The sequence below is a fragment of the Vicia villosa genome, unplaced genomic scaffold (genome assembly GCF_029867415.1).
Source record: "Vicia villosa cultivar HV-30 ecotype Madison, WI unplaced genomic scaffold, Vvil1.0 ctg.001848F_1_1, whole genome shotgun sequence".
Taxonomy (NCBI): Eukaryota; Viridiplantae; Streptophyta; class Magnoliopsida; order Fabales; family Fabaceae; genus Vicia; species Vicia villosa.
The window spans coordinates 44,457-67,486 of NW_026705750.1; the positions used below are offsets into that span (position 1 = coordinate 44,457).

General features: G+C 36.3%; 1 protein-coding gene and 1 pseudogene across 1 annotated transcript; one reads left to right on the forward strand and one right to left on the reverse strand.

Annotated features, from left to right (window-relative positions):
- The first annotated feature begins 6,816 nt into the window (after window positions 1–6,816).
- LOC131636894 (cysteine synthase-like) lies at window positions 6,817–9,702 on the forward strand. The gene is made up of 11 exons (XM_058907488.1): window positions 6,817–7,074; window positions 7,341–7,402; window positions 7,497–7,606; window positions 7,717–7,774; window positions 7,949–8,212; window positions 8,305–8,442; window positions 8,593–8,644; window positions 8,739–8,818; window positions 8,983–9,042; window positions 9,205–9,285; window positions 9,442–9,702. The coding sequence occupies exons 2-11, from the start codon at window positions 7,361–7,363 to the stop codon at window positions 9,532–9,534; spliced, it is 978 nt and encodes a 325-aa protein (XP_058763471.1). The 5' UTR covers window positions 6,817–7,074; window positions 7,341–7,360; the 3' UTR covers window positions 9,535–9,702.
- Window positions 9,703–9,749: 47 nt separating this feature from the next.
- Window positions 9,750–11,520, reverse strand: LOC131636882 (geraniol 8-hydroxylase-like; annotated as a pseudogene).
- Between the last annotated feature and the right edge of the window lie 11,510 nt (window positions 11,521–23,030).

A 23,030-nucleotide genomic window follows, 5' to 3' on the forward strand; every position in this document is an offset into this window, starting at 1 on the left:
TTAATAAGACTCATACTAATAAAATAAAATACAATAAAGTTATTATTTTCAGCACTCTCTCTCAAGTTCTCAAGTTGGTGAATTGATATTAATCTTTCTAAACTTGATGAATTAATATCAATCTTCAGTCTCTCTCTCTCTCTCAAGTTGGTGAATTGATATTAATCTTTCTAAACTTGATGAATTAATATCAATCTTTCTAAGCTTGCAACTTGCATGTATGTTGGTTGAATCTTTCTGTCGCTAGATTCTTTGTTAACACAATCTGTTAACACTGTTGTTCAAAAGGTATGTAAGCGGTAATTATCAAATCCAATATCCCATTTTTCTTTGACGAAACATTGTGTTTTGTCTTGTCATGTTGAATCGGATTATGTGCAATAATGGTGGCCGATTTATTGTCAGTTGTTTTGGGCCTTCATATGGTATCTTCAAATCTTCTAACACTTGTTTCATCCATAATAGTTCATCAATTCCTATTGTCATAATTGTGAATTGTGCTTCAGTGCTTGATCGAGCAGCTGCACTCTGTTTCTTACTCCTTTAAGTAACAAAGTTTTCACACAAGAAGGTACAATATTCTGCAGTAGATCTTCTATCAATCAATGAACATTCATAATCAACATCATTGTAAGTCTCCACAGTTAGACTTCCACCTCTTTTAAATAAGAGCCATTTTCGTGGAGTGGCTTTAAGATATTATAGAACATGATCATTCGTTTGCAGGTGTCTCACCCTCAAATCATGCATGAATTGGCTCACCATACTGATTGCATATGCTAAATTCGGCCTTGTGTGTGCCAAGTAAATCAAATTTCTCACTAACCTCTGATATCGACCTTTGTCAACTTTGCCATTTTCCTCCTCATAACTCATCTTATGGTTTTATTCAATAGAAAACCAGTAGGTGTAAGTTTAGAGTGCAACCTAAGGGGGAGGAGAATTGGGTTTCAAGACTTTTTCTACTTATTTTGCAGATGTTATGGTTCTTTTATTTTTCCAGAAAGTTATGATGAACAAATGAACGAAAATGCTGGAAAAATAAAATGCAGTAAAGAAAATAGACAAGATATATCCTTGTTTCCCTTTTCAAACAAGGATAGTCCAATTTCTCCACACCCCGTGAAGGATTTCACTATGTTAGAAATTGTTATAGCCTCACCAAATTTCTCTTAAATCTCTAACACAACCAAGAAAGCAAACTACTTTCTGATTTTGCAACACTTAGAAAAAGAACCATACTTTCACCTAATTTTGCTTGTTTCCACAAATTTGGCTAACAAGTTACATTACATTGATACGGATAATCGAGTACAGGTGAATTTGAGTACAAATGAATTTTAATTATTCACAAAATTCTAACTTAGTCTTCTCTTTCAATTCAATAATTCAAAATTATAAACTCTAAATGCTCAAGAAACTTTTCTCTAATGAATGAATATTATGCAGTAAAGTTTCTAAGAGTTTTTGCAAAATGGATAGATGAATTGTTTGAAAATATTTGATGAAAGAAGTAATTTGAAATATAAAAAATCTTGCTATAAATACATTACAATATGCCTTTAGAAAGAGTGACAATGTTTGGAAAAATGATCATGAGAATTTGCAATTCTTTGTAAAATGTATCATGATCATATGCAATGAAGAGGTATGACATTGTTTCAGATTTTTCAAGACGCAACAGGAGGCAATCGATTGGTCTATGATGACAATCTATAATTGCTATTTCAACATTAAATTTTTTGAAGAAAAACAAAGGGACAATCGATTGTGGTAACATACCAATCGATTGTGGGGTTACAAATTAGCAACCTCAATCGATTGTTCCATAATGACAATCGTTTGTTATTTTAAATTTTATGCAATGCATAAAGTCCAATAGCTTCTTTCATAAAAATTGGCTTGATGTCTTTCTCTATTGTATTTCACACTATATATAGTAGTGTTAGAAGTTACAGGTAATTACAACTCATAATAACTAATTATAAATCATTATGACTATCCTTATAATCTACAAAAGTAAATTATTCACAATAAAGGCAAAGATTAATTCCTAAGTAACACCCCCTTCAAATTGATGCGGCCGGTCAAAGAGCATCAATTTGCTAACAAGTAACTGATGTCGTGAGCATGGAACAACCTTGGTAAGAATACCTGCGACCTGCAACTGAGTACTGACATGAGGAAGTGATATTAGTCGGTTATCATAGGCATCACAGATTGAATGACAATCAAGTTCTATATGTTTGGTACGTTCATGACAAATAAGATTTGCTACAATTTGAATGGCACTTGTATTGTCAACAACACAGAAGCATTAAGCTTCGATACCCAAGTAAATATCAGACCTAAATTATCTAGGTCTAGAGTCTAGAATCTAATATATATTCATCCTAGATAGAGATTCGAAAAGTATATGTTTATATCAACCCAAACCCCAAGCATACAACAAAAATCAAGGATAATCACCTATACAGATTTGAGAAATAAATTTTATACAACACCATAACCAGTAAATATACATAGAATCAAAGTAAATATACATACAAAACCACACAAGAGGAAGATACATAGATAATAGAGAAGAGAAATCAACCGACTCCCACGATGTCAAACACGATTGAAGCTTAATCCAACTCCGAATCCTCAAGATGTAAGCTCCAAATGTGTTGTAGAATCATCCAAGAATCAAAGAAATGAAGGTAATGGTGTTGAGACTCAAAAATACCCAACCCATACCCGACTCCTTTTTCTATTCTTTCCTTTTTAATGCAGTTAAACACTTCCTTTTCTCATGATCAGACACAGGCGTGACACAACTTTTCAAAAGACGTCAGGAACCAAACCGATTTTATCCTTATCATATGAAACAAACTAAATAAAACTAAAATCTATTAAGCTAGGCTAGGGATGGCAAGTAGACCCGAACCCGCGGGGCCCACCCGCACCCGAACCCGAGTCAATGGGTGAAAACCCAAATTGACTGGGTTTGGGTTTGGGTGCCACCCGATATTTTGGTTCGGGTTTGGGTAGTGTGAAACGCGCATCCGAAACCCGAAATCACACCCGCTTATATATATATATATATATGAAATATATTGTGGAAAATTGTAGGAAAAATGTATTTTGTGTATTTTGTTACGGGTTCGGGTTTGGGTGAAAAAACCCGAAATCCAGCGGATGTGGGCGTGGGTCTTGTTTTACCACCCGAACAATATTTAAGTTTGGGTTTGGATTCGAGTTTGGGTAGTATGAAATCCGCAGCCGACCCGACCCGTTGTCATCCAATAGCGCTATTTTAATTTTTAAGGTTTTTTAACGTAACTTTCAAGACAAATTAATTTAATCAATCAAATTCATAGTAACTCTTGTGTAACATAGGGGGTCACCAAAATACACCTTCATTTCACAAAATCAAAGCTGCATTCCTACTGGTCATAACAGTTGTCCAAACAATTCCTTGTGTTTGCCGTCCTTGCTTAGTCTAGCCCGGTTGTTCTTAACTTTTTCTACTTTGTTCCCATTCGCTACAGCGAATCGGGGCTTCGCTGTAGCGAATATCATCTTCGCTTTCCTTCGCTGCTAGCGAACTATGAGAGTTTGTTTCTGTTTGTGTCTGTGTTCTTTCGCTGCAGCGAATCGGGGCTTCGCTGTAGCGAACTCTGCTTGATTGCCCTGCTTCGCTGATGTTCGCTATAGCGAGTATTCTTTTTCTTCTTTCCTTTGTTTCTGGGTGGATTCGCTACAGCGAATCGAGGCTTCGCGTAGCGAACTGTCTTTTGCTGGTGTTTATCAGGACCTTCTAGATTTTGACTCTTTTTGTCCCTTTCTTTCTCAACCTGCACAAATGTAATAAAAATCAATGTATTTATTTTCTTGCTCAATTTGTGCTTTTAGCTATATATAATTGAGTTGTTAGTGTCACAGTGGTGTTTTTGTGGATATTATTTTAACAGCTTGTGGCTTGTTAACAAATTCTCCCTAACTCGATTTCTTGTTTGTCCTCAAACAAGATCACAGAGGTTTCTTTTTGTATGCCATCATTTGCTTGAGTTATCAAGGTTCAAATGAACTTATGCCCCATGCAATTTGGTCTTCTTGTTTTTGCTCGCTTCAATAGAACTCAAGCATGATTATGCCACCATGTGATTGTCTTTCGAGAATCAATTTCTAAGCTTCAATGTTTGACAAAAATCATGTTTCTTTTTCTTTTGAATCATCCTATCATTCTTCTTCATAATATTGATGAAGATTTCTTTTCAAGAATTTTGTAATGGTAAATTTGACTCTCAAAACAACGTTGTCAACTTCTTGATCAATTCATATTTCTATCTTACTAAACCTTCCACGAATTTCTTCGTGATCACACAAGTTTAAAGGTTTTGAGTGTGGTTTTCCTTCTAAGACTCTTTTTCTTCATTGTGATGAGCCTTTCCCTTTTTGGTTTCATAATCTTTTGGAGGGACTATGTGTCTTTTCCTTCTTTTTGATTGACAAAATCTCTCCCCAACTTGTTTCTTTTTTTCTTTCTTTTCTCTTTTTATTTTTTTATTTTCAGCATTTTTCTTTCTTTCTCATATTTCTTATGTCATCATGAAATGGTTTGGTTTTGTTCTGATAAAACAACCTTTTGGGCACACCAACTCTTCTGGTTTTGGTTTGGTAACACAGCCTTTTCTTGAGTGTCAAAAAGTATTCGCAGGATTTGTAAGATTTCACATGAATCGACTGAGTTTCAATCAAAGTTGTTTTTTTTTGTAACTTTTCTCTTTGTGCACAATGGAAGGCTTCTCACTTTTCTGGTGTATTGGCTATATGATTCAGGCTAAGATAACATGTGTTTGTAAATTTGAAGCATGAAATTGATTTCAATAAAGAAAATCACAAATTTCAATATCATGCTATCATTCTACAAAGCTTTAAAAACATGTACCTTTGCTTTGTGCATTTTGTCCAAACTTTTATCATTACCTTCCAATTCTCAAGCTCTTGATGAGAAGAAATTTTTGAAAACCCTTTGATCTTGATGAGGTAACAAGACTTTGCTACACATTTTTATATAAAGTACAGAATTTTGACAACATAACGTACGAGTTCTACGGCATTCATACCGTCAAAAGGTTAACACAAATTGAGTTTTTTTAAACATGAAGACAGAAACTGCAATATTCAAATGTAATTAAAGTAACAGAACAGAAAATTAAACTATGTTGAAAGCTTTTAAAGTTTCACTCAGTTTTAGTGTATACTCATGCTATTATTCATATCTCCGTATACTTCTCAAAAGCGACGTGTATGTCTACACGAAGTTTTCTCGTTCCTTCAGTTTATTCAATTGATGATCATCTCTCACTCGAATTGAACACACTGACGGTGATTTAAGTACGAGTATTCACTATGGATCCCAAATATAATTCTATGTCTAGCAATTAATATTTGAGTAATTAAATATCTTTTATCCAAAGAGTTTGAAGCAATTGTCATTAATCAATCCAATTCATGAAATATGAAAATTAAAATCAAGATATAATTGATAATCATAATAGCATGCTTGTATTAAACTGATAATCAGAAAATATACATACTGTTTCAGTAGCGTAATCCAATCCCTAGCAAGAGAGAGAGAGTTAGTTATCCATTAACATGATAACTTGTACAAAAGGGAAGAATTTGGGATGGATGAACATCAATGATGATTCCTCAATCGTTGATGTGAATCCAGCTCGATTCTCCAATTCTCTTCTTCCTAAGTAACCTTATAACCTATCAAACAATATTCTTAGAACAAAATCTCTATATCCTCTTCTGCTCATGCTTCTGCTCCTTTTATACCAGTTCCAGCCGCCTGAGTTCGCTACGCGAAAAGATGTTCGCTACAGCGAACGGTTGCTTAAGGTTTAAGAATTCAAATCTGACCGCCTTCAGTTAACCGCCACATTTCGCTATAGCGAGATGTTATTTCGCTAGAGTGAACTGTCTTCGCTGCTCCTCGCTACGAGCGAACTGGGAGAGGTTGCTTCTGTTTCCATTCGCTACAGCGAATCAGGGCTTCGTTGTAGCGAATATCATCTTCGCTTTCCTTCGCTGCTAGCGAACTATGAGAGTTTGTTTCTGTTTGTGTTTGTGTTCTTTCGCTGCAGCGAATCGGGGCTTCGCTGTAGCGTACTCTGCTTGATTGCCCTGCTTCGCGGATGTTCGCTATAGCGAGTATTCTTTTTCTTCTTTCCTTTGTTTCTGGGTGGATTCGCTACAGCGAATCGAGGCTTCGCGTAGCGAACTGTCTTTTGCTGGTGTTTATCAGGACTATCTTTTGCTGGTGTTTATCAGGACCTTCTAGATTTTGACTCTTTTTGTCCCTTTCTTTCTCAACCTGCACAAATGTAATAAAAGTCAATGTATTTCTTTTCTTGCTCAATTTGTGCTTTTAGCTATATATAATTGAGTTGTTAGTGTCACAATGATGTTTTTGTGGATATTATTTTAACAGCTTGTGGCTTGTTAACAGTGGGCGTGGGTCTTGTTTTACCACCCGAATAATATTTAAGTTTGGGTTCGAATTCGAGTTTGGGTAGTATGAAATCCGCAGCCGACCCGACCCGTTTTCATCCCTAATCTAGACGGTCTCCAATAGCGCTATTTTAATTTTTAAGGTTTTTTAACGTAACTTTCAAGACAAATTAATTTAATCAATCAAATTCACAGTAACTCTTGTGTAACATAGGGGGTCACCAAAATACACCTTCATTTCACAAAATCAAAGCTGCATTCCTACTGGGCATAACAGTTGTCCAAACAATCCCTTATGTTTGCCGTCCTTGCTTAGTCTAGCCCGGTTGTTCTTAACTTTTTCTACTTTGTACTGTTGTGTTGCGTAGTCCATTATCAATAAATAAAATATATACTCCCTTTTGTTTTATATAGCATAAAAATCATCATCGCTGAAAAATCAAGATCACATTTCAATATTTTCCAAACCATAATCCCATTGCGCATCACAGCCACCCAACTTCATAACCTAATCTACAGATTTATCAAAACTAATCTCAGTCCTAAGCTGTTGTCATTTTTCAAAAGGTGACACTATTCTCTCTAATATTCTTACAATTAACTAATTATGCTTAATTTCTAAGCAAACATCTAAACTAGGTTTATCTTCATCATGTCCCCTTTTTGTTTGTACAAATGCATGCATCATACACTTGGATTGATTTTTAATTTTCACTTGAATTAGGATCTCAATTTTGATAATTGTTACTTTTTTACTTCAATTTTAAGGTTTTTCTAGCATCCATTTGGATTAAGGGAAATTTGGATGTTCATAATTTGTTTTTGTTTTGCAGGGTTATAGTGAGCTTATAGCATGGCGGTTGAAAAGTCTGGAATTGCCAAAGATGTTACAGAAGTGAGTTTCTGTATTTTGATCATATTTTAATGTTTCATACTGTGTGATTTATACTAATTTCTGTTAATTGATTTTGTATTTGTAATTTGTATAGTTGATTGGAAAAACCCCATTAGTATATCTGAACAAAATCGCGGATGGTTCTGTTGCTCGGGTTGCGGCGAAACTTGAATTGATGGAGCCATGCTCCAGTGTAAAAGACAGGTAACAATTTAGGTTTCTTCCAATAGTGCTGCTACTATCTATTTTCTGAGTTTTGGTTCTTGCTTTTGTGAGCAAAATGCTTTTGAATTGACTTGTGATTATTAATGTAGGATTGCTTATAGTATGATTACTGACGCAGAGGAGAAGGGGCTCATTACGCCTGGCCAGGTTGGTACTTATACAGATGAAAATTCATTGGATTGGTCATTGAAAGAGATGTTTGACTGTCGAACAAATTAGCAGTTGTTTAAATTCATTTACTAGTACTAGTTTGATGCATCTCCGAGTTTATTATCGGCGGTACTTATTTTGATTCATGTTGACTGTATTGTGTTATTGAAGAGTGTCCTCATTGAGGCAACGAGCGGTAACACAGGCATTGGATTGGCTTTCCTAGCAGCAGCAAAAGGCTACAAGCTTATCGTTACAATGCCTACTACAATGAGTCTTGAAAGAAGAACCATTCTTCTATCTTTTGGGGCTGAGTTGGTTCTCACAGATCCTGCAAAGGGAACGAAAGGGGCTGTTCTGAAAGCAGAAGAGATATTTGCCAAGACTCCAAATGCGTATTTACTTCAACAATTTGAAAACCCTGCTAATCCAAAGGTATCTGTCTATCTACTCAGTAGTTCTACAACTCTCCTAGTTAATGCTGGACAACGTTGGGTGACACACTTGTTTTATCATTGTATCTATAGGTGCATTATGAAACCACTGGACCAGAGATATGGAAAGGCACAGGAGGGAAAGTTGATGCACTTGTTAGTGGTATAGGTACTGGTGGTACCATAACAGGAACTGGGAAATATCTTAAAGAGCAGAATCCCAACATCAAGGTTGGATTTTAAGTCATTCATTTGATTGGTTGTGATTTACCGATAAAATTGAACTTTTGACTCCGGAAATGTATACAAATTAAACTTGTGTTTCTTTTCCTGATAATAAAGATTAGGTTCTGATTTATAGTTATGATTTTTTTTATGCAGCTGTATGGCGTGGAACCAGCAGAAAGTCCTGTACTGTCTGGAGGAAAGCCTGGTAAGTTGTAATACTGTTTTGCTCCTCAGAGTTGACATAAGAACTTACTTTTGAAGCCATTGCTGATGTGCGAATTGCGATTATAAACGTCCAGGTCCACACAAGATTCAAGGGATTGGTGCTGGTTTTGTTCCCGGGGTATTGGATGTTAGTCTTCTTGATGAAGTAGTTCAAGTAAGTTTCAATGTGTTTTGAAAAATTATAACCCTGTCACGTATCATGTTAAGAGATTTAAAGATATAGCATTTATAACCCTGTCACGTATCATGTTAAGAGATTTAAAAATTATAACCCTGACAGTTTATAGTTTGCTAAACCTGATATATGTGATTTGGCAGATATCAAGTGATGAAGCAATAGAAACTGCAAAGGCTCTTGCTCATAAAGAAGGCCTATTTGTAAGTTATAAACCTCTATAGAAGCACCAAGAATCGAGGCTATTCTTAATCCTCTTTCGCGATTCATATCTGAATTTGTAATATAATTAAGAAAATGATAGTATTATTTTCTCGTTCTAATTGGATTAATTTGTTGATTCTCTATGCTGAATATTGTTTTAGGTTGGAATATCATCTGGAGCCGCGGCTGCAGCTGCCATTAAGATAGCTAAAAGACCAGAAAATGCTGGAAAGCTTATTGTTGTAAGTTTATTGAATTCATACAAATTTTGATAAAATTATTTTGAATATCGGGTTCTCTCAATATGTTACAAGGAAAAAAAAAAGGTTTCATATTCATTTTGGTAAAAGTATTATTATGGCTTACATCAATGACTTTTTCATTTTGATATGGTGCAGGTTGTTTTCCCTAGCTTTGGTGAGAGGTACCTATCCTCTGTGCTGTTCGATTCGGTGAGACAAGAAGCTGAAAGCCTCACATTTGAACCATGAATTTCAGTTGAAGGATGTAATCTAAGTCTGTAATGATTACATGTAATGGATTTTCATTGTATTTGTGAATTAGAATTACTGCAAAAGAGAAGAATAATTGTAACTTTTGCTGAAGACTCCTGTATTTATTCTGTAATCAACATCTACAAGAACTAGTTTTCTATTAAACTCGAGTTTCAGATTAATTGGGATACAAAGTTTATTCTGTTGTTGGATTCCATAAAATAAAAACACCTCTCTCAAGATTACAATAACTCATTCTACTGTTAAAGTATATCATTTTTATTTATAATTAGCGACATTGTTGTATTGTATGAAGCAGTATGCAGTAGTAACATTTGTCGCATGAATACAATTATTTTAACTCAATTCCTAGACCTTATTGAAAACAAGGAATGGAAGTGATAAACAGTTTTAAATCTTGAGAGGAAAGTGCAAAAAGACTACCTAATGTATTATACATACAGATTCATGACACTTTATTTGCTTATATTTTGACAGGAACAACTCGAAGCGGTTGGTCCTTTTGCAATGTAATGCCCAATTTATCATCCATGTTCATATTTTCTGGTTTCATGTTACCTTCAAGCTTCCAATCGAATGAGTTGACTAATAACCCCAACATTAACAGCAGCATCCAATTAGCCAGAAGTAAGGCAGGGCATATCCATTGTCCGGCACCAAATGGTACAAGCTCGAAATTCCGGCCTTTGACATCAATCTCCGACCCCAAGAACCTTTCTGGAGAGAACAAAGTTGGATTCACCCATATAGTTGGATCTCTTCCAATATTCCACACATTAACTAGCACCTGTTCATCCTTCGGGATAGTGTAGCCACGTATGTCAACATTCCTCTCAGCTTTTCGTGGCAGTAAGAGTGGCACGGGTGGGTGCAACCGAAGCGTCTTCTTTATTATTGCCTGTAAGTTTGGGAGGTTAAAAATATTTGATTCCTCAAGTGGCACAGTACAACCAACCATTTTCTATAACTCTTTTTTGGCCTTCAGCATAGCTTCTGGGTGGCGGATAAGTTCTGTCATCGCCCATTCGAGGATAGATGCTGTTGTATCTGTTCCAGCCACAAATAGATCCTATGCATACATGTGATTATATTTAGCTAGATGACATTTAATTTGAAATTTAAACGGTCTGGTTATCTATTTCAATATAATAAAGTTTATAAAGAAATAGAAGATAAACGGGCAACAACAGCTGTGCCGCTACTCCTAGAAAAGAAATAGAGAATATATACATACATGTGATAGATGTTGGATCATATTATTGTCCATAAACTCGTTTGCCTCGGAAATGTTTAGCAACCAAGTCTTCAAAAATCTCCAACACTTTCCTAACATTCTTTTCTTGTTTTTTTTACGCCTTGTGGATCGATCATCTTCAATACAGGAAAAAAATCCGCCACATTTGGCGTGCCAACGAGTTTTGTAATATCAGTCACCAAGTCCTTAAACTCTCCCGCTTCCCCATTAGACCAGATCAAATCCACAGAGAAAATAGTGTATGATAACAGATTTATGGTTGTCTTGAACACTGCTGTTCTAATATCTATCGCTTCGCCAATTTGACTGCTTTGCCCGATATCGTTGATTACCTCTTGTATTTTCTTGCGCCTCACGTCTTAGCTAGCATCAAGAGTCCTGTGAGAAAATAATTCTGTGTTGCATAGTTTTCTTAATTCCTTCCAAAGAGGTGAAACTGGTAAGAAGGCAAGACTGTAGTACTCGTGGTTGAGAACCGACGCAGATTGTGGAATTCTTCTGTTTGACAAGAACTGGTCATTGGTAAGAAGCACATCTTTTGCCATGTCTACTGAGGAGATGACAATAGTGGTTATTTGGCCAAATTTGAGACTCATTATTGGGCCATGAATCTCAGCAAGTCTTGCCAATGATTTATGTGGCGTGTCTCCTAATTCAAGGAGGTTCCCTTTGGTGGCACATGTTAAGACAAATAGAAGAGAGTTCATTGTTAATTTTTTAGATGAATGAATGTGATGAGAGATGAAGCTCAATTTATACTGATTTTGCAAAAATTAGAAATTAATATTATATTGTCAAACTTCACGATTTGGTCATTGATCTTTTGCATAGAATGATTTTCTTTTAGTCAAGACACACTTATGGACATTGATCATTATTCTTTTAAATTGATTAATATTAAATTTAGGTTACAAAACATTGAAAACATTTTAAAAATTCAAGAGAATAATGATAAAAGACATTGTTATTTATGGTGAAGTGATTGAGGAAAAATCGTTCCTTTTTCGATTTGACACACGTAGAGAGAGTCAACCTTGGATTGATGAATGATGCTCTCAATGAAAGGGAAGTCATCTTCTTCCTCGCTACTTTTCATCTCTGTTGATGCTTCAATGGATTGAAGAATGATGCCAATGAAAACATGTAAAAACGGAAAAAGATTGAGAATTTAACGGTTAAAAAAATATGTCAAGATTAGATTTCATTAAACTATTTCATATGTATTATATTAGTCGAGCATGTGAACTTGTTAATAATCAATATTATCACGTATCACTCACCAACACCGCTTATGTCTAACCGGTGTTGCAGGTTTTACCGTATTGTTTAATCGATAATCTATCTATCTATTAAACAATACAATAACATTAAGTTTTGATACTAGTGAATATCAATTCCAAACCTATGTCTAGCATTTGTTCTTTGATAGATGAAAATCTTAGGTCAAGATTTGAAAGATATTTCTCAATAATGATTCAAATCATAAATATTACATAAAAGCAAAGAGACTCATCTATTTTGATCATCAACTTGTTCACATACAAAGGATCAAAAGAAATACATACTATGTTGATTACCTACCTCTAATCTTGACACAAGAGAGTTTAGCTAGGCATCATGGTAGCTTGCTCCACAAGTAATGAGAAATGATTCCCAAACACCAACATTGAAAAGTTGAAGAATGACGCTCCAAAGACATAATTTTGAGTTCTCTGAATTTTTAGGTGTGTTTATAGAAATGAAGATTGTCACTAGGGATGGCAAGCAGACCCAAATCCGCGGGGTTCACCCGTGTTAGAACAAGATTTGTTCTTATCAATTATCTTAGTTTTGATGATAACAATAATATGAATTTTGCTTAAGATAATATGGTACTCTAATCCAATGCAATTTCCCTTTCAGGAAATATATATAAAGAGTACGCATAATTCAGCGCTCAGAAGATGTGTCTCAAATGGTTCAGCATGCAACATCAGAACATGGTCTGGCAAGACATCAGAAGATGGTCGAAGCAGAATCAGAACATGGGTCTATGGAAGCATCAGAAGAACATGAGATCAGAAGCACTGAAGATCAGAAGATGGTATCACGCTCAGAAGCACTTCAAGGTCAGAAGATCAGAAGATGCTGTGCACCAAGCTGTTTGACTCTGATGATATTCAAACGTCGTATTCACAAACATCAGATCAGAAGGAAGTACACGTGGCAGACTACGCTGACTGACAAAAGGAACGTTAAAGCTACTAAAGGCTACGTCAGTAGACACAGCGTGAACAAGGCTCGAGGTAGTTGACAAAAGCGTATAACATTAAATGCAAAGCTGTACGGAACACGCAAAGCATTAAATGCATTCAACGGTCATCTTCTCAACGCCTATAAATATGAAGTTCTGATGAGAAGCAAGGTTAACGATCCTGAACAAAGATAATTCAAATTAACTTGCTGAAACGCTGTTCAAATCAAAAGCTCAGAATCTTCATCTTCATCAAAGCTCACTACATTGCTGTTGTAATATCTTAGTGAGATTAAGCTTAAATTGTAAGAGAAATATCACAGTTGTGATTATCGCTTTTAAGAAGCATTTGTAAACTCTTGAATTGATTACATTAAGTTGTAAGGAACTAGAGTGATCAGTTGATCAGTATACTCTAGGAAGTCTTAGCAGTTGGCTGAGCAGGAAGTCTTGGCAGTTGGCTGAGCAGGAAGTCTTGGCAGTTGGCTGAGCAGAAAGTCTTAGGAGTGAACTAAGCCTAGAGTGATCGTGTTGATCAGTAGACTCTAGAAAAGTCTTAGGAGTGAACTAAGCAGTTGTTCCTGGAGTGATCAGGTTGTGATCAGAAGACTCTGGAAGACTTAGTTGCGGCTAAGTGGAAAACCATTGTAATCCGTGCGATTAGTGGATTAAATCCTCAGTTGAGGTAAATCATCTCTGCGGGGGTGGACTGGAGTAGCTTCGTTAACAGCGAACCAGGATAAAAATAATTGTGCATTTTATTTTTATCGCTCAAGATTTAAAGTCACACTTATTCAATCCCCCCCTTTCTAAGTGTTTTTCTATCCTTCAATTGGCATCAGAGCGCCGGTTCTAAGGTGCAAGCACTTAACCGTGTTTAGAAAAGATTCAGGAAGAGAAAAACGCTTCATTTAAAAGATGGTTGATGAAAGTGAAAGGACTATACCTACACCTGCATCTACATCTGGCTCTGCTGAGCAATACAACGGTAACAATGGTTATACTAGACCGCCGGTATTTGATGGTGAAAACTTTGAATACTGGAAAGATAAACTGGAAAGTTACTTTCTGGGTCTAGATGGTGATCTATGGGATCTTCTGATGGATGGTTACAAACATCCTGTAAATGCCAGAGGCGTAAAGCTGTCAAGGCAAGAAATGAATGATGATCAAAAGAAGCTTTTCAGGAATCATCATAAATGTAGAACTGTTTTGCTGAATGCTATCTCTCATGCTGAGTATGAGAAGATATCTAACAGGGAAACGGCCTATGACATATATGAGTCCTTGAAAATGACTCATGAAGGAAATGCTCAAGTCAAGGAGACAAAAGCTCTTGCCTTAATCCAGAAGTATGAAGCCTTCAAGATGGAGGATGATGAAGACATTGAAAAGATGTTTTCGAGATTTCAAACTCTGACTGCTGGATTGAGAGTTCTTGACAAAGGATACACCAAGGCTGATCATGTAAAGAAGATCATCAGAAGCTTACCCAGAAGATGGGGTCCGATGGTGACTGCATTCAAGATTGCGAAGAATCTGAATGAAGTTTCTCTGGAAGAGCTTATCAGCGCCTTGAGAAGTCATGAAATTGAGCTGGACGCAAATGAGCCTCAAAAGAAAGGTAAGTCTATTGCATTAAAATCTAATATCAAGAAATGCACTAACGCTTTTCAGGCTAGAGAAGAAGATCCTGAAGAATCAGAATCTGAAGAAGAAGATGAACTGTCCATGATTTCCAGAAGGCTAAATCAACTCTGGAAGACCAAGCAAAGGAAGTTCAGAGGCTTCAGAAGTTCAAGGAAATTTGAACGTGGAGAATCTTCTGATGAAAGAAGATTTGACAAGAAGAAGGTCATGTGCTATGAATGCAATGAGCCTGGACACTACAAGAATGAATGTCCAAATCTTCAGAAGGAAAGTCCCAAGAAAAAGTTTCATAAGAAGAAAGGTCTTATGGCAACCTGGGATGAGTCAGAAGATGATTCAGAAGATGAGCAGGCCAACTGTGCGCTGATGGCGACAGAAGATGACGGATCAGAATCTACATCAGAATCAGATTCTGAAGAGGTATTTTCTGAACTTACTAGAGATGAGTTAGTTTCCGGATTAACTGAACTTCTGGAATCCAAGTCTCAGATTTGTATTAAATACAAAAAGCTGAAAAAGCTATTTGAATTTGAAACAAAGAGGCTTGAATTGGAGAATTCTGAATTAAAAGAAAAACTTTTAAAACTATCCAATAATGTTGGATCTCCTTCTGATTCAGAAAAATCCACTCCCAGTCTAAACCATATTCTGAAGGAATATGATTTAAGTTTCAGGAAGTTCCTATCTAGAAGTATTGGCAGAAGTCAAATAGCTTCTATGATATATGCTGTATCTGGAAACAAAAGAGTTGGCATTGGTTATGAGGGTGAAACCCCATACAAACTTGAACCTGTTGATGAAATGAAAATTACATACAAGCCATTGTATGATCAGTTCAAGTATGGCCACTCTCATGATATTAGGCACACCTCACATGCACAAAGTTTTCACATAACACACACTAAGAAGCATGTGACACAACCTAGGAAATATCATGAAACTCACATTAAGAATTATCATGCTGTTCCTCCTATTGCTTACAATGTTAAATCCAAGTTCAAACAGAACTTGAGAAAATCTAACAAGAAAGGACCCAAGAAAATGTGGGTACCTAAGGATAAGATTATTCCTATTGCAGATATCCTTGGCTGCAAGAAGGACAAAGCACAACATGTCATGGTACCTGGATTCTGGATGCTCGCGACACATGACAGGAAGAAGGTCTATGTTCCAAGACCTGGTACTTAAGTCTGGAGGAGAAGTCAAGTTCGGAGGAGATCAGAAGGGCAAGATAATTGGCTCTGGAACTATAAAATCTGGTAACTCTCCTTCCATTTCTAATGTACTTCTTGTAGAAGGATTAACTCATAACCTTTTATCTATCAGTCAATTAAGTGACAATGGTTATGATATAATCTTCAATCAAAAGTCTTGCAAGGCTGTAAATCAGAAGGATGGCTCAATCCTATTTACAGGCAAGAGGAAGAACAACATTTATAAGACAGATCTGCAAGATCTTATGAGTCAGAAGGTGACTTGTCTTATGTCTGTTTCTGAAGAGCAGTGGGTCTGGCACAGGAGATTAGGTCATGCTAGTTTGAGAAAGATCTCTCAGATTAACAAACTGAATCTTGTCAGAGGACTCCCTAATCTGAAATTCCAATCAGATGCTCTTTGTGAAGCATGTCAGAAGGGCAAGTTCTCCAAACCTGCATTCAAGTCTAAGAATGTTGTCTCTACCTCAAGGCCATTAGAACTCTTGCACATTGATCTGTTTGGACCAGTCAAAACAGCATCTGTCAGAGGAAAGAAATATGGATTAGTCATCGTAGATGATTATAGCCGCTGGACATGGGTAAAATTCTTGAAACACAAGGATGAGACTCATTCAGTGTTCTTTGATTTCTGCATTCAGATTCAATCTGAAAAAGAGTGTAAAATCATAAAGGTCAGAAGTGATCATGGTGGTGAATTTGAGAACAGACTCTTTGAAGAATTCTTCAAAGAAAATGGTATTGCCCATGATTTCTCTTGTCCTAGAACTCCACAGCAAAATGGGGTTGTAGAACGAAAGAATAGGACTCTTCAAGAAATGGCCAGAACCATGATCAATGAAACCAATATGGCTAAGCATTTCTGGGCAGAAGCAATAAACACTGCATGCTATATTCAGAATAGAATCTCTATCAGACCTATTCTTAATAAGACTCCCTATGAATTGTGGAAGAATAAAAAGCCCAACATTTCATATTTCCATCCTTTTGGATGTGTGTGCTTTATTCTGAACACTAAAGATCATCTTGGTAAGTTTGATTCCAAAGCTCAAAAGTGTTTCCTTCTTGGATATTCTGAACGCTCAAAAGGCTACAGAGTATACAATACTGAAACATTGGTTGTAGAAGAATCAATCAATATCAGGTTTGATGATAAGCTTGGTTCTGAAAAACCAAAGCAAGTTGATAATTTTGCAGGTTGTGATATTGACATATCAGAAGTTGTTGAGCCAAGAAGCAACGCATCAGAAGCAGAGCTTCTCAGAAGCAAAGAGTCTGAAGATCAAGTATCAGCTTCTCTGGAGGATCTAAGTATTTCTGAAGAACCATCTGTCAGAAGATCATCCAGACTCATCTCTGGTCATTCAGAAGATGTCATTCTTGGAAAGAAGGATGATCCAATCAGAACAAGAGCATTCCTTAGAAACAATGCAGACTGTCAATTAGGTCTTGTATCTTTGATCGAGCCAACTTCTGTTGATCATGCTCTAGAAGATCCAGACTGGATAATTGCTATGCAAGAAGAACTAAATCAGTTTACAAGGAATGATGTTTGGGATCTTGTTCCTAGACCAGATGGATTCAATATAATCGGTACAAAGTGGGTCTTCAGAAACAAGCTCAGTGAGAAAGGCGAAGTGGTAAGGAACAAAGCCAGACTGGTGGCTCAGGGTTATAGTCAGCAAGAAGGGATTGACTACACAGAAACCTTTGCACCAGTGGCCAGGTTAGAATCTATTCGTCTATTAATTTCTTTTGCCACTCAACATAACACCACTCTCTATCAGATGGATGTTAAGAGTGCCTTCTTAAATGGTTATATAGATGAAGAAGTTTATGTCCATCAACCTCCTGGTTTTGAAGACTCTATGTCTCCTAATCATGTTTTTAAACTTAAGAAATCATTGTATGGATTGAAACAGGCTCCCAGAGCTTGGTACGAACGCTTAAGTTCTTTCCTTCTGGATAATGGTTTCACTAGAGGAAAAGTGGACACTACTCTTTTTTGTAAAACCTTTGAAAAGGATATTTTAATTTGTCAAATATATGTAGATGATATTATTTTTTGGAACATCTAATGCTACACTTGGAAAGGAGTTTGCTAAGTCTATGCAGGCTGAGTTTGAAATGAGCATGATGGGAGAACTCAAGTATTTCCTTGGAATACAAATAAATCAAACATCAGAAGGAATGTATGTTCACCAAACCAAGTATGTGAAGGAACTTCTGAAGAAGTTTAATCTTCTAGACTGCAAAGAAGCCAAAACTCCTATGCATCCAACATGCATCCTAGGTAAGGATGAGGTAAGTAAGAAGGTAGATCAGAAGCTATACAGAGGTATGATTGGATCTCTTCTATATCTGACTGCTTCTAGACCTGACATTCTGTTCAGTGTTTGTTTGTGTGCTAGATTCCAATCAGATCCTAGAGAATCTCATTTAACTGCTGTTAAGAGAATTCTAAGGTATCTGAAAGGTACTACTAATGTTGGTTTAGTTTACAGAAAATCTAAAGAATACAACTTAGTAGGATTCTGCGACGCTGATTATGCTGGAGACAGAATTGAAAGAAAAAGTACTTCAGGAAGTTGCCAATTTCTTGGAAGTCACTTAATCTCCTGGTACAGCAAGAAGCAAGCAACCATTGCTCTATCAACCACAGAAGCAGAATATGTCGCAGCTGCTGGTTGTAGCACACAGATGCTCTGGATGAAGAGTCAGTTAGAAGATTATCAGATATTTGAGAGTAACATTCCTATATTCTGTGATAATACTTCTGCTATATATTTATCTAAGAATCCTATTCTTCATTCAAAAGCTAAACATATTGAGATAAAACATCATTTCATAAGGGACTATGTTCAGAAGGGTGTTATTTCTTTAAACTTTGTTGATACAGACCATCAATGGGCTGATATCTTTACAAAACCCCTGGCTGAAGATAGGTTTAAATTCATTCTGAAGAACATCAGTATGGATTTATGCCCAGAATGAGAAGATGAGAAGTTCTCATGTATGAGTATCTTCTGAAATGAATGTGGAACATTTTTTTTTAATCAGAAGTTCTGATTGAATTCTTTTAGAAATTATGATTCGGTTATTACTAACGTTTCATTGTCTAAGTTGATTCAGAACCTCTTTTAAAGCAAAACAGCTGTTACGTTTTATCTCGGGATGGTAAACCTGTCGTTACTATTCATGGATAAGCGCGCGTGCAGTTGAAGGGACGCCGACCATAGGTAACTGTGCCTGTCACTTCATTTGTCTTTATTATCTCTCCTCACGTCACGTAACATTAAATGCTTGTCATCATTCGTTTCATTTCATTTTCTTTTAAATACTCTTCAAACTCTTTTCTTTCCCTCTCAACTTTTTCTATCTCCTTGCATTCCTCATAAAGTTTGTCCCTCCCTCTCTTCCATATCTAACCCTACCTGTTCATTTCTCTGCTAACCCATCATGAACTCTTCATCAAGCCCAGGAAATAATGAAAATAATAAAAACAACAAACGAAAAGCTGTTGAAACATCTCCTTCCAAACCCAAAAAGATCAAAATCACCTATGATCCTCTCAAGGTGAATCCTTTCGAAGCAATGTTGTCTGGAAACTATTCTAGACGTGTGTTTCATCCTCCTGGTGAAAGCCCTCCATCATCTCCATCTTCTTCCTCATCTTTCGACCTTCAAGACTCAGCTTCCTCTGATTTTTCCTCTCCTTTAATCTCTTCTGAAGACATCTCTTCATCTTCACCCGCTGAGGATGTTGTCTCTGGTAAAGGTGGTGGAAGATCTGCTGCAGGACCAAGTCTCCCTGATCCCTCGCCTGAAAGCCCTAGAAGCAGTCAATGAGGCGTTTCACTCCTTCATGGCATGCTGGCACAGACGTGGTCTTAGCTAGGGTCCTAGGATTTGGTCTTAGTAGTTTTCTTTGTCTTTGTTGCACAACTTTTTGTAATATCTTTTGCTTATCAATGAAAAAGTTTCTTTGTGTTTTACATTCCAGTAAATGTTTTCTTTTGTCGTTTTGTGCATCTGAATCTTTTTATATATTCTTTTTGATGTTATGACAAAAAGGGGGAGAAAGATAAATGATAAATGATTTGATTAAATCTATCAGTTGCTGGGTAAAGGCTCCCACACATTCACTAACAAGAACTGCAAGTTCTATATGGTTTAGTGTTTTGCAGGTACAGAGAAGTGAAGTGAATCTTCAAAGCAAACACTAGAAGCAAAACCATGGAAACTGAAGCAAGCTGAATGCTGTCAAGCTTCAGAGATCAGAAGCAAGAAAGAAGAATGAATCAGAAGCACTGATAATAGAATTTGAATATCATTGTCTATCCTGTTCTGACAAAATTCTATTTGCTCTGATACACATAATGTTATGGCTCTGATACATTATTTGCTCTGATACATGTTTTTAGCCTAAATGCTCTGATACATGTGGCTCTGATACATATCATGTATTTGAATATACATTTTATGTTCTAACTCGTTCATGCTGACTTTTGTCGTTTAGTTTTTGTTCTGTAACATTTCAGGATGTAGAGATGCTCAGATGATGCTCTGGTACATTCAACAATGTTCTGATACAAATCTAGCATGAAGTGATGTTGGTAGACATTCAAAGTTCTGAAGCTATCCGAGGGAAGCAGAAATCAGAAGATGTGAATGCTCCAAAAGATCCAGAAATTCAAGTTCTGAAGCTGTCCTGAATGGAAGCAGAAGTCAGAAGCTGTGAATGTTCTGAAGATCAAAGAAATTCAAGTTCTGAAGCTGTCCTGGATGGAAGCAGAAGTCAGAAGCTGTGAGTGTTCTAAGGATCTAAAGAAATTCAAGTTCTGAAGCTGTCCAATGGAAGCAGAAGTCAGAAGCTATGAATTCTCTGAAGGCAGAAGCTTATATGATCGTCTCTACCGAAATAATCAGGGAAGTCTTTTATTAAAGTTCTTCGAGTATTTATTTCAGGGGGAGATTATTTATCTCAGGGGGAGATTGTTAATCTCAGGGGGAGACATATTCATATGCTTATGCTATAGGTGTGTAATTTGTCTTTTGCTGTCTACTCTTTCTGATCGCAAATTCATATCATTTATATATGTTTTTGTCATCATCAAAAAGGGGGAGATTGTTAGAACAAGATTTGTTCTTATCAATTATCTTAGTTTTGATGATAACAATAATATGAATTTTGCTTAAGATAATATGGTACTCTAATCCAATGCAATTTCCCTTTCAGGAAATATATATAAAGAGTACGCATAATTCAGCGCTCAGAAGATGTGTCTCAAATGGTTCAACATGCAACATCAGAACATGGTCTGGCAAGACATCAGAAGATGGTCGAAGCAGAATCAGAACATGGGTCTATGGAAGCATCAGAAGAACATGAGATCAGAAGCACTGAAGATCAGAAGATGGTATCACGCTCAGAAGCACTTCAAGGTCAGAAGATCAGAAGATGCTGTGCACCAAGCTGTTTGACTCTGATGATATTCAAACGTCGTATTCACAAACATCAGATCAGAAGGAAGTACACGTGGCAGACTACGCTGACTGACAAAAGGAACGTTAAAGCTACTAAAGGCTACGTCAGTAGACACAGCGTGAACAAGGCTCGAGGTAGTTGACAAAAGCGTATAACATTAAATGCAAAGCTGTACGGAACACGCAAAGCATTAAATGCATTCAACGGTCATCTTCTCAACGCCTATAAATATGAAGTTCTGATGAGAAGCAAGGTTAACGATCCTGAACAAAGATAATTCAAATTAACTTGCTGAAACGCTGTTCAAATCAAAAGCTCAGAATCTTCATCTTCATCAAAGCTCACTACATTGCTGTTGTAATATCTTAGTGAGATTAAGCTTAAATTGTAAGAGAAATATCACAGTTGTGATTATCGCTTTTAAGAAGCATTTGTAAACTCTTGAATTGATTACATTAAGTTGTAAGGAACTAGAGTGATCAGTTGATCAGTATACTCTAGGAAGTCTTAGCAGTTGGCTGAGCAGGAAGTCTTGGCAGTTGGCTGAGCAGGAAGTCTTGGCAGTTGGCTGAGCAGAAAGTCTTAGGAGTGAACTAAGCCTAGAGTGATCGTGTTGATCAGTAGACTCTAGAAAAGTCTTAGGAGTGAACTAAGCAGTTGTTCCTGGAGTGATCAGGTTGTGATCAGAAGACTCTGGAAGACTTAGTTGCGGCTAAGTGGAAAACCATTGTAATCCGTGCGATTAGTGGATTAAATCCTCAGTTGAGGTAAATCATCTCTGCGGGGGTGGACTGGAGTAGCTTCGTTAACAGCGAACCAGGATAAAAATAATTGTGCATTTTATTTTTATCGCTCAAGATTTAAAGTCACACTTATTCAATCCCCCCCTTTCTAAGTGTTTTTCTATCCTTCAACCCGCACCCGAACCCAAGTCAACTGGGTTTGTGCTCAGGTGCCACCCGATGTTTCGGGTGCGGGTTTCGGTAGTGTGAAACCCGTACCCCAAACCCAAAATCACACTCGCTTATATATGTATAATATATATATATATATATATATATATATATATATATATTTATAGAAATATGTATATATATATGTATAATATATATATATATATATATATATATATATATATATATATATATATATATAGAAATATGTATGTTTCGGGTGCGGGTTTCGGTAGTGTGAAACCCGTACCCGAAACCCGAAATCACACTCGTTTATATATATATATATATGGGGACGACTCAAGTGAGAACACTTGGTTATTATGAGAAATGAGAACAATAAATCACGACCATTAAATTTTGATTTTGTTGATTTTAATGGATTGGATTGGTTTCTCTTTCTATGATCCGTAGTATTTATTTTAAATCAACATAGAAAGAGAAACCAATCAAGTCCATTAAAATCAACAAAATCAAAATTTAATGGTCGTGATTCATTGTTCTCATTTCTCATAATAACCAAGTGTTCTCACTTGAGTCGTCCCCTATATATATATATATATATATATATATATATATATATATATATATATATATATATATATATATATATATATGTATATGGGGACGACTCAAGTGAGAACACTTGGTTATTATGAGAAATGAGAACAATGAATCA

Excerpts from the sequence above, each read along its gene's own strand:
- LOC131636894 (XM_058907488.1), top strand. The coding sequence starts at position 7,361 with ATGGCGGTTGAAAAGTCTGGAATTGCCAAAGATGTTACAGAA. Across the intron at positions 7,775-7,948 it reads GGCTCATTACGCCTGGCCAG|AGTGTCCTCATTGAGGCAAC; the intron begins GTTGGTACTTAT and ends GTGTTATTGAAG. Across the intron at positions 8,443-8,592 it reads AGCAGAATCCCAACATCAAG|CTGTATGGCGTGGAACCAGC; the intron begins GTTGGATTTTAA and ends TTTTTTATGCAG.